The sequence below is a fragment of the Phalaenopsis equestris genome, unplaced genomic scaffold (assembly GCF_001263595.1).
Source record: "Phalaenopsis equestris unplaced genomic scaffold, ASM126359v1 Scaffold000002, whole genome shotgun sequence".
Classification (NCBI taxonomy): domain Eukaryota; kingdom Viridiplantae; phylum Streptophyta; class Magnoliopsida; order Asparagales; family Orchidaceae; genus Phalaenopsis; species Phalaenopsis equestris.
The window spans coordinates 52077605-52090104 of record NW_018164444.1 but is presented as its reverse complement, the minus strand read 5'-3'; the positions used below and the strand labels follow the sequence as shown (position 1 = coordinate 52090104).

Genomic DNA, 12500 nt, shown 5'->3' with positions numbered 1-12500 from the left:
TTTGTCGTATAGTTTAGGTGCTCTATCTGTCTTTGGTTTCATCGCTTGTTGTTTTGTCTGGTTCAATAATACCGCTTATCCTAGTGAGTTTTACGGACCTACTGGGCCAGAAGCTTCTCAAGCTCAAGCATTTACTTTTCTAGTGAGAGACCAACGTCTTGGGGCTAACGTGGGATCCGCCCAAGGACCCACTGGGTTAGGTAAATATCTAATGCGTTCTCCGACCGGAGAGGTTATTTTTGGGGGAGAAACTATGCGTTTTTGGGATCTTCGTGCTCCCTGGTTAGAACCTCTAAGAGGTCCCAATGGCTTGGACTTGAGTAGGCTGAAAAAAAGACATACAACCTTGGCAAGAACGACGTTTGGCAGAATATATGACTCATGCTCCTTTGGGTTCTTTAAATTCCGTGGGGGAGAAACTACCGAGATCAATGCAGTCAATTATGTCCAAAATGCGACGGTAAAAATGAAATGTTTTATTATTTTTAACGATATTAAGATCACTAAGGTCGATCGTATTTTCAGAAACTTCTTTAAAAAGTTTATCAAAATAACTCACCCACCTATGCTGAATATCTTTTTTTAAGGAACAATATTTATTGACTTTCATCTTTAATACACTTTACTTGAGTTGAATCTTTACTTCTCTTTTCTATTTGTTTGACTAGTTTATACATATATTTTTTATTCTCCGCAGTATCTAATCTATTATAAAGATCACTATAAGCAAATTTTTTAGCGTCATAGATTGTTCTTTTAGACTCCTTGCGGGCCGTTTGATATTTTTCTCAGTTTTCTAAGCTTTTACATTTAAACCAATTTTTATAGTCAATCAAGTGGAATGGTTGTAATAAGTCAATCAAAAGAGTTAACTCTCTTATAATAGTAGTTGGAGGCGATATTGTACCGGCACACGTAAAAAAATTATAGAAGATCTGAAAAAAGGAAAAGACTTTCGATTGGTATAAATTGGTATAAAATTTTGGACGATGCTCCTAAAATGACTTTAAAAAAATGAAATATAAATGTTTAAAAACTTAATAAAATTTAAAAATATTATTTTGGAATCATTTTTAATTAATATGCATGAGGGTATATGCATAAATGAACTAGTATATTATTGAACTACAATAAATTCTTGTTTGACTTGACATGTTATTTATATGTTTATTAGAGAAAAAAAAACTCTTTTGAATGAAACTGATAAGACAATTTGTTTACATTAGAACATGTGCTAATGAAAATAGTTATGAAAATATTATACCTTGTATTAAATTTCCTTACTAGAAATTGTTATTAGATGTCTAGAAATATTGTTGTTTAGTGGCTCTTAATTGTTTGGATAAAATTTTAGACTGTTGAAAATGTTGGACTAGTGTGACTCTCTTGTCCGGCTGTTCGTTCCTGCTTTGATAATTTAAAATACCCGGGTTGAGCTGTGACAATACAACACATCATCTGCAATATCTCTAGATGATCATACTAATTTGTGTCAGAAATTATTATCAATGATGAACAGCTGCCATTGATGCTTTATCTCTATTGTACATTAGTTCAACAGACCTACTTTTAACGATTTACTGATAGCTCTTAAAGAAATTAAAGAACTTTATATAATTTATAGTAATCTATTTTTTTCCAATCAAGAGTTAATAAATGCTGAGCTTAAACCTACAGCCTTCATCAGAAACTCAATTTTTATGCTTCAAAATTTTCATTTCGGTTGTAATTAGGTCAAATGAATCATGCCAGAATCACGCTTTATAATTCCTAAGCATGACTATGATCAAAGAAATTATTGAGGCCTGGCTTTCGGGGTAATTTGTTTTTTGGGTTGAGACCTTGTTGGTTGATGTTTGATAAGCCTTCTTATGCGTGGGCCAATAAACTTTGGGGACTTTTTATGCTGAACTTCTGAAACTCTTATTTATGCTGTAATTGGGTTTGCAGAATTAACCTAGTGGTCTGCTGGATTTGTGAAATTGGAGGGTAACCTCATCCTGCAGTTTTTTCTTATCTGTTTTTATTCCTTGGATTATGTTTCAGGAATAAAGTTGTAACATTGTTAGTTTTGAGATTTCATTTTTATTTTCAACATTTTAGCTGTTGGTCCAATACAAGAGGTTCATGTGAGGAGTTCTTATAAATTTGAGATATACTTCAGGCAAGAAAAAATAATTCTGCAGCATAATAATTTTTTCTTATGGGTATGGAATTTTTTTTTCCAGGTTCTAATCTTGGTCAAGTAATGATCTTATAGAATTTTGGCGGAGATTATCTTCTCGTATAGGCAGAAGGCATATATTTTTTTTGATGTTTTCTGTCCCTTACTTTATTTTGTTATTCTCTTCCTTTTTTCTATATTTTTTGTTATTGTTTGAAATGATTATTTTGCCATATTTGCTACAATCTGAATTGTTTTTTGTAATCTGAAATTTTATTTATGCATGCGGCTGTTGTGATTAATTATCTTGCCAATTTTTAGTAGAAGTACATCAATCAGTTATCTGAATGGATATACATTATTTTTTAGTAAAAGGACGTCAATATATATATATTTTTTTGGCTTAATAGCTCATGTCATATGTATTTGTATTTTTGTTGAATGTTTTGTCTGTTCTATATAACCCCCAATGTATTATACATCACCTGAGCATCTCGAGAACCAGAGATATGGTGTAATATTTCCTTTTTTAAGTTATTTGATTTTTTTTTTCATGTGAAACTAGCGAGTAAGTGATACTTAAAAGTTTTTCTGACTGGTTGGTTAGAGCTATTAATATGCATCGTGTTATTTTGAAAAAAAACCTAATGCACGGGTTTGTCAACTTTTTTGAGCTGTTCTTGTTTGGATTTACCTTTTTCCAACACATAATTGGATAATTAGAAAAAAACTTTATATCTCAGGTATGCAATCTGAATTTGGATCACGTAACTTTAGGATCCACGCATCTATTTTTGTTTGAAATCCAATAAAGTTTGCTATGACACAATTTCTTGTGGGTATTGGTTGAATGGAAGTTGACATTTGATTCTTATTTTTTCTAATTAGTGAAACATATGCATATGTTGGAAGATATGGGCTTCTAAGCAGGCTTTTAGAAAAGTAAATTAAAGCACTTGCTATTTTGGATTCTAAAAGTTAAATCTCCAAAAGATTACCTTTCCTTAATATATACTACTAAGAAATTTAGGTAATTGCTTTTCATAGGTTTACATCGCCACTTTGTTCTTTATGGGCTGATGGAATATATGCGGAAAAGGTTAGTTCTTAATTAATTTTGTTTTTAGAGTAAAGTACCATAATAGTCCACTGACTGGTTAGATGGGGTTATTTCAGAGTCCATAAAAATACCAAATCGCAGTACTTTTTAGATTGGGGCTGAAGTAGTTGTTTGCGAGGACTATTTCAGCTCATTTTTTTGGAGACTAAATTGACACTTTTATAGACTCTGGGTATAATGAACCCATGCAAAGAGTTGGGGATTATTTTGATACTTTTTCTCTTTATAAAGAGATGTTTTTTGTTACCAAAATATATACAGAACTACCCTCAAGCACAATAAATTTTAAATCAAGTCCAATGATCCTGCAGCTTTGAGAAGCAATTCACAGCAGATGAGATTTTGCAGTTGCTAGATCGCTTCTTCAATTTGGAAATGCTGGTACAGTTAAAAATCAAGGCAGTATGCTACTTGATGTTTGGAAGCTTTATGGTTTAATCTTGTTAAGAAATGCAACCATCATGCTAATTTTGTTTTTCCTTTTCGTACCTTCTTTGCTGGTTTCAAATGTTTCTAAGATATTTGAAAGATTGACTGATTAAATTGTTATTCTTGATGTTATAATAGTGAAATATTATTGGATTGTAATGATCAACCAGCTTTACTAGATTGAGCCTTTAGGCACAAAAATAAACGCTATTTTTAAGTTTTTCTTGCTTCCTTTTTTTATTGCAATGCTAGTTATTTATATTGATGTTGTGCTCTTTAGTATTTATGATACCGGAGTTAACCCAAACCTGAAAGGAAAATAGAAGTTTATTGCTCACAACAATAGAGACTACAATCAAAGACTCAAAACATGAAAGAAAATACAACAGAACACAAATCTCGCGACGGTGAGGGGTGAACAACAAGTTGGCGTGGAGAGGATAAGAGGAGGATAGGTGGCTGGAGTGTTTGATTAAATGGTTGGAGGGACAGGGAGGGAATTTTGACTGGCCAGTCCAGTGGGGAAGCAGATCCCAAGAGAACCCGTGACAGGAAGGCTGGAGGAGGAAGTGACAGGAAGGCTGGACAGTGGAGTATGCGGTTGGAAAAGAGAGGTGTGGGGGTGCAAGCGACAACAAGGAGTGCAACTGGAGGGGGTAAAGCTTCTGTAGGTGGAGGCATTGGATGTGATTACGGTAACAACAAGGTGTATGGTAGATGCTTGCAGCAATAATAGGGGTGCAAGGGATTAGCGGCTGGGAAACAAGATGGGTGGGGGTGCAAGGAATATGGCATCAAGCATGATTGGATAGATACACCTCACCTCAGGACGAGTTACAACCGGAGTACCTTCCGTCGTCTGATACAATCCTAGAAAAGAAAAGGGGACGGTGACGGCTGTCCAAACAGAAGCCATAGAAAAAATTAACCCTCAATAAAGTAAATGACCTATTTATAATAGTAGAAAAGTAAGGAGAGGGAGACCCTTCCCCTTAGGCTGTAAAATCGGCCCCACCTAGGGCCAACCCCTTGCTGAATCGGCTGGTTCAACACCCTTAGCCTCGCATCAGTCTCTTGGGGTTGGGGGAGCTTTGACCTCATTCTTCAAATATTCTGTCTGCCTGTTGTCGGTGATAGAGCTGTTGTAACCTCTTGGAACTGAAGGATCTTTGATTGCGGCCCTAGCAGCCTATGAATTCGACTGTCGATTGCGTTATCTCCCAAAAGAACGGAGAGACTTGCCCCGCTGGCGAGCATACATCCATATCGATCCGCTCTTCTTATGGTCCACAGTTGAACTGAGTCTGCGTACCACGTGTATACTGTTGACGTCGGCTCAACCTGATAAAAAATGAGAGTAATGTGAATTGCTCGAGCGATGGTGGCCAGGATTGTATGTTATCGACTGTAATGCCCTGAAATGCTCTCTGTCGTGACTGTCTCGTGTCGAGTTGGTGTGTCAATTCTATCATTAATTTTTGTTACCAAAACTAGTCCCACCGATGCTGCTTTGCTGGCAAGGGCTTCTGTGATATCGGGCTCCACCGAAGGAAGGAGGATGCACTTCCTCTCTTTGGGGAATGAGTAAGTGTTTCTGAATCTGTCGTGCTGAGTTTTACGGTCAAATTGTCATAGTCTCCCCAACAAAAGGTGACAGACATCCATGAGGACCACGTTGCACCACCTAATCTTGCAGCTGACTTTCAATCGAAAAATTCACTAGGCACCTTCAGTCAATGTTGACTCTGTTTTCCTTTTTCAGTCACGTTAGAGAATATGACTGGGAGTGCCTCTGAGTCATAAGGCACAACTACTTTACCATATTTATAGACACCGCATTTTTACTTTTCCCTCCATCGATGATGAGATTACATATATTCCAGTTCACAATGCAATGAGTGTAGAATATATTGAGATGAAACTACCATGAATCTTTGTATTCTTGGTTTGTAGGACCCGTCGAACCACGAACATCTCACATTCATCTGGTGCGAGATCATACACCTCACTCTGTTCCTCAGTTGTCTCCTCATCGCTAACCTCCTCTATGACACTCTGCTCTATAAAAGACAGCGGGCAGCTGGAGGCAACGTGCTCAAATTCGTGGCATTTGAAGCATTTTCTGGCGGGGACTGTAGTAGGTGTGCTACTCTTCTCAGGCATCTTTTCACTGGGGCTGGCTCTAGCATTATCCTAAGTCGTGCTCCTGCTGGTGTCTCCAACTATGGGTGGTTGCCTGACTGGTGGAGGTTACTTGCTCTGTTCCTACTCTCTTTCTACTTTCAATGTTAAGATATAGAAATCTTCAAGTGACCAATAAGGTTGCAGCTGCACCACATTGCTAATAGGGGGCTTTAGGCTCTCTAGATAGCGAGTTATGCTGTGTTCCTCTGGCTCGACCAAATCACACTTCATCTGCAATTGGTCAAACTACGCCGTGCACTCTCCACTAATAGGTCTCTCTGCTGTAGGTGGTAGAGTCTCAGAAACATGTCGTGACAGTAGTGAAGAGGTAGGTTTTTTCTTCTGGCTTCTCTCTGTACTCAATGATCCTCTTAATTGATTATAGCTATTCGATAAAATTATCTGGATTCATACCTCTATTGAACTCTAATAGATCCTCTTTTTTTCGAAGTCCCTATGTCCCCCATCTGTGGGCTTTTCTCTTGGTTTCCCCTGATACTGGATTCCAAAGCGTCGTGGCCTTACTTCTTCATCATTGAAATCCTCCCTATGGAAGGGGTTGAAATTCTTCTCTCTTTTGCTTCTTCGAATTTCCCTGTTACCATTTTGGGTAAGTCCTTCTTGGGAGTCATCCTTAATGTCCGCATGCTCTCCACTGAAGTCGATGGTTCTCTCGTTGTATCTTTTCCTGGGTATGCTTGGGCATGCATCTCCTTTGTTGTATGGCTAGGGTTTAGAGTTGGGAGGTGAAAGTGGGTGTAAAAATTGATTTAGGGTTGTTGGTTTTGAAAATTAGCAAGGGAAAATTAAGGTTAGGTCAAGGCTGGCTATGATTTGGGAATAAGAAAGAAAATTTTTGGTGGAAGGGTAAGGCGGATGCTAGGAAATCCTAGGATAGGACTAGGAAATTAAGGTTATGTCAAACTTTGGCTATGATTTGGGAATAGACAACAACACAAACAATAAAGCCTTAATCCCAATATGTGTGGTTGGCTATATGAATCCTTTTTCTCCATTGCGTCCTATTTAGTGTCATATTTTCATTTAGTTCTAATAACTTAAGATCATTTTTTATACAATAAGCCCAAGTCTTTTTAGGTCTACCTTTGCCTTTCTTAACATAAGTCGAATCTAAAACATCTACTCTTTTAATCAGATCATCAGATGATCGTCGCTTAATGTAACCAAACCATCTAAGATGACTTTCTCTAATTTTGTCCGTCCCAAGAGCTACACCAACCCTATCACAGATATGATTTTAGAATATGAATGAAAATTTTTGGTGGACGGGTAAGGCGGATGCTAAGAAATCCTAGGATAAGACTATGTTTAGGCTAGCTCTGATATCAAATGATACTGGAGTTAACACAAACCCCGAATGGAAAGTAGAATTTTATTGCTTACAACAACAGGGATTACAATCAAAGATTCAAACACGAAAGAAATTACAACTCAACACATGTCTCGTGACGACGAGGGGCGGACATCAGGGTGGCGTGGAGAGGGTAATGGGAGTAATAGGTGGTTGGAATATATGGGTAAACAATTGGAGGGACAGGGAGGACACTCGGCTGGCCAGTTCAGTAGGGGAGCAGATCACGGGAGAACCTGTGACAGAAGGCTGGAGAAGGAAGTGACTGGAATGCTGGGCGGTGGAGTATGCAGTTGGAAAAGAGAGGTTTGGTGGTCGAGGCGGTAGCAAGGAGTGTGGTTGAAGGGGTTAAAGTTGGGAGGCTCTGGATGGGATTAGAGTACCAAAAGAGTGTATGTTAGGTGCTTGTGGGAGTAGCAGGGGTGAAAAGGGATTAGTGGCTGGGAAACAAGATGGATGGGGTGCAGTGAATATGGCAATAAGCAAGAGAGGAGAGATAAACACCACCTAGGGATGAGTTATAGCCGGAGCACCTTCTTGTCTTTGGATATAACCCTGTAATGGAAAATGGGGATGTAGGTGGCTGTCCAAACAAAATCTCAGGAAAAACTAACTCTAAACAAAGCAAAGGACCTATTCATGATATAAGATAAGTAAGGAAGGGGATGCCTCTCCCCTTAGGCAGTAAGACCAGCCCACCTAGGGCCAACCACATGCTCTACCGCCCCCCCTGCTCCGCATCAATTTACTATTATTCCTTGGGCTTTTGAACTATTCATTACAAAGGAGAGAGAACTTGCTTGGTACTTGCGGCTCGAAGTTATTTTGGGCTTTATGGTTCCAATTGCTTTTTTCCCTAAAATGTATTTAAATAGTGGAACTTATCTATATGGAATAAAATCTTATTTGTGGGGTGGTTCATTTTTAGCGGCTACTACCTTGTAAAATTCTTGGATGGGTTAGCTGATGTTTAGTCGCCTGAAAATTTTAAATTAAGAATTATTTTAAATCTAAATTGAGACATCTTGTGCTGACATAGGTTATGATGACTTTATAAATAGTGGATTGAGGCATGAAAGCCATAAGTTTTTGCTTGAATAAAATTTTACTTTCCCGCTCAATCTCGTCAATACTAGTTGGATATGTAATTCTTTTGAATGTGGCATAAGATTTTATTATTCTGAAGGAAGTCATATCCAAGCAAATCTTGATTTATTTTATTTTACTTTGGTAATTTCATTTCTTGTTTATTTTTTCTACATATTCTGCTATTAACTAGTTTAGTGATTTTGATTTTGGTAAAAAAATTCTGCAAAAAATTGTTAAAATTATGATAGTGGAATTTAATTCATTTGTTTTTTTGTTTTGATTGTTTCCAAATTCTTCTTGAAATTCTTGGATATTTTCAATCTTTTCCTTAATAATCAGTTTTAAATTTGAATCTTTTCTGTTTTAACTTAAAAAAAAAAAAACTAGTTGAATTATCTAGTTGAATTATTTGATAAATTTGTGATATGTGAACCTTAGTTTTTTTATGAAAGCCTACTATGTATTATATTATTTGCATTAAGAAATCTGAACTCACCTTGAATCAAATTGGCATTAGAGTTTTAGGGCTTAAAGTTTTTAAACTTGTAAAATTGTGGCATGGCTAATTATCAGGGCTACTGAATAGATTGTGTAAGCTGTAGAATTTTAATAAATTTGCAATATTGAAATTGTTGTATTCACAAAATCAAATATATAATTCATTAACCTAGTTAAAACAATAATTGATTTTATAAGCCAATCCAGTTCATGCATGTGGACTTGAAACAGATTCAATCAAATTGTTGAATCAATTTATTTGAATCTTAATTGTTGTAGGAGACATGACATCATCTCGATAGACAATTTAGGGTCTTTAATATTAATGCTTCTTGGAATTATAGTCGTTAAAATGTTGACGTGGATGATTATTTAATTAGAAAATTAAAAATTACAGTGTCTGCCTATAATAGTAAAATTGATCCTAAAGCATAGCCCAACTATTTATTAGATTTTGATGATTACTTTGATAGACAAACACTGCCTAACCGTTAATTAGTCACTCTAAATCTAGCTAGGTGATTATGGAGAGATAATGAGAGGAGTTACGAAGGGAAACTACCATAACTTGGGCTAAAATGAAAGTATTCCAAAGAAAAACATATGAATTTATAATGCTGTGATCATTTGCTCGATGAATTAAATTCATTAAAGCAGTGTACCAAAATTTTGTTGAATACATGAAAAAATTTCGACTCTGCTCAAACTACTAAGATTATTGAAGATCCCAAAATCATTCTTTCTGGGTTTTGGTCTAGTTTAGGATCCGACTTCAAGGGTGAGATAAAACCACATCACATCTTATCACTTGAGCATATTTTTCAACTAATATTAGTATTGAACAAATGCTTGTGCTAAGAGGGTTCTTACATATTCAGGGAGTGCAGCATTTTATCGAAGCAATCAAGTTGTCTATTGCACCTATTGTATGTAAGGGTGGTAATACTGTAGCCAATAAAAACAAAAAAGGGAAATTAATGCCATCTGTGTCCAAGATTTCTGCAAATGCATGTTTTAAGTGTCATTAAATTAGTCACTTTGTTAATGTGTCTCAGTAGGAACTTGCATATTAGCATGTAGGAATAAGGTAATGGGATTAATGATTTTAATGATGTTTATGACATGACGAAGAAATTAAGGATTCTGATTATGTTGTAATTGTTGATTCTTTTAATGCCTTGCATTCAATCATATAGCTACTACTGAGGTTGAATTTGACTGGAAGTGAACTACAAATTTTCAATCCTATTTCAAACATGAAGGGAAACCATGAAGCTTATAATTTATAACATGTATTGTATGTATGTTTTGTCTAAGCCTACTTTATTTTGCATTGACATGAAATCATAATCACATCTACAATCATATTTCGATACATAAGATTTTTATTTTTGTCTTATAGAAGCCTTGTTTTGAGTCAATTTCTTAGATATTAATTTTTATCTGAGGTTTAATGCATATAATTTCAAAGTTAATAGAAATACATAAATCAAGGGAAAATTTGAATCTACACAATAATGTACTGGTCCTAATGAAGCAAGAAGTTTTAAGATATTTTGCTTTTTCAATAAAGGTGCTTTTCAGAAGGAGAGTAGGCAAGAGAGTGTGATCTCTTCATTAGCATTTTTTGAATCAAATAATATGGTATAATAAATTATTAATTAGCTCAATTATATATTGTATTGGGTGATTTTGAAGATATTTGCTCTGGTAAATTTCCTAATGACTTGTAACACTGCAGAATCTTCAATATTATAGATTGAAATCCACAAACTAGTCGGTCTTGAGAGACATGATGAATTATGTGGGATGGGATTTCTTAGGGAAAATATGGGTCCTTGCACCTTGCTTGTTTTGCCTACACATAACGAAATTAGTTTATTTGGTGAATGTGTGCATACAATAGAGCTATCTATAAAATCTCTTTTAAATACAAATTTCATATACCTCATTCGGGCGATATGTTAGATATGTTGAATAATGTTGTGATATTTTCTAAAATTGATTTATCATTTGAGCCGAAATAAGGGAATGTGATGAGTGAAAAGTTGCTTTAAGACTAATGGATTATATTAATTGTAGATGCTAAATTTTGGATTAAGCAATGCAACTCGTAATTTAATGAGATTATTATGATTTTTTAATTTATAGTATGATGGGAGATGATCATTTGGGGTATTCTTAGAAAGCTTTTTAAGGTTTTCTATACTAAGAAGTACATTTGAATTTGAAAAAAATGTTATTTTGTGAATTCATTTGCATCTTTCTATGCTTTGTTGTGTTTAGGGATGGATTATCTAATTTACTAATGATACATTTAAATGATTAGTGATTGGCTGAAATCTAAGTTAAGTCATTTTGGGTAAAACTGTTCTCTCGTTTTCTTTTCTTCTCCCTTAGCTTGATGCTTGCTGATGATTTTTCTTTTCATAGATGGTAACTCTAGTTTTGGAAAATTGTCGGCTGGTGCTAGCGACGGTGATCCGATCTCACGGATAGTCTCGGGTCCAAAGGGGTTGGCTGGCGACGAAACGAATGTGATTAGTCATTCGGTCAGACATGACATGATCCATGATGAGGCTCTTGAGGACAGTCGACCGTGCCCGGGGTCCTGACATGTCGCCTGTCAGAAATAAAGGTGATTCTGGTCCTCCAGAGCCGAAATTTACAAGCGAGGCTAGAGGAAATGCGCGAGGAAGGTGACGGTCTTCACCACGAGATTGTTTGGTTTCGAAAGGACGCGTTATTATGAATGTCCGTTCTAAGGCCGACCGAGTGAATCAATTTAATCTCGGTGGTAAGACTTTTTTTAGGAGGTTAGTTAGGAGAGGCTTAGTTCTGGTCGAGGTGGTCGAGGATCAACTGGTGAAATGTTTTCTTTCAGATTAAATCTTCGTGTAATCATGATTTTTTTAAACATTAAATTATTTGGTTTTTACAAATCTAGGTCTTTGTGTTTGACAAGATGTCTTTCTTGATTTTTGTGTCCAAAGTTTCATCTCGCGTTAGATTCATATAAATGGGTGCTGAGGGACCCATGAGTTCACCTTCTAGCTTTCTTTTTTCGTCTCTTTGATTCATCTTATGTCTTCAACTCGTTACTCAATTCTTTTTCACTCATATTGCTTCGAAGTGCACCCCTCATACCTTCGGTCAGGTGGCCGCTGCTGAATGTTCTATTCTATCAAAGTTCGACATCACTACTATTGAAATTTTTTTTATTTTTGACCCTTCCATTAAGCTGCAGGCTGCCCGCCTAGATGAAAGGGCGATCAACATGTTTGGTGACGATTTGGTGATGTACCGAAACCTATTCCACTATGGGTTGCGGCTTCCTTCGTGTAACGAACTCCAATTGATTGGGTTTATTTTCGCTCAAATTAAACCAAACTCCATGGCTGCGATTATGACCAACATTATTCTCCTTCGGCAACAAGGCGCTCCCAGGTCCGTTGACGCATTTAGCCACGTTTTCTTGTTTTGCGCAGAGTCTGATGGCTACACTCAATTCGAAACAACTGATAGGTTCCATCTTTGTCGGACTGGAACAACAAGCTAGAGATTGGAGATGCAAGTTCTTCATTACCTCTTCTCCGAGGGTTGGGGAATTAAGACGGTTCCGTCTGGTGTCTCTTATCGGAAGA

General features: G+C 36.4%; 1 protein-coding gene across 3 annotated transcripts in view; it reads left to right on the top strand.

Moving 5' to 3' along the window:
- The window catches only part of LOC110025403, a 39061-nt gene that overhangs the window by 5736 nt on the left and 20825 nt on the right, over positions 1 to 12500 (top strand). For all 3 annotated transcript variants that reach the window (XM_020725871.1, XM_020725879.1, XM_020725863.1), the window contains exons 3-4: positions 3212 to 3263; positions 3596 to 3665. In XM_020725871.1, coding sequence (XP_020581530.1) covers positions 3212 to 3263; positions 3596 to 3665 — 122 coding nt within the window. The remainder of the gene's footprint in view (positions 1 to 3211; positions 3264 to 3595; positions 3666 to 12500) is intronic.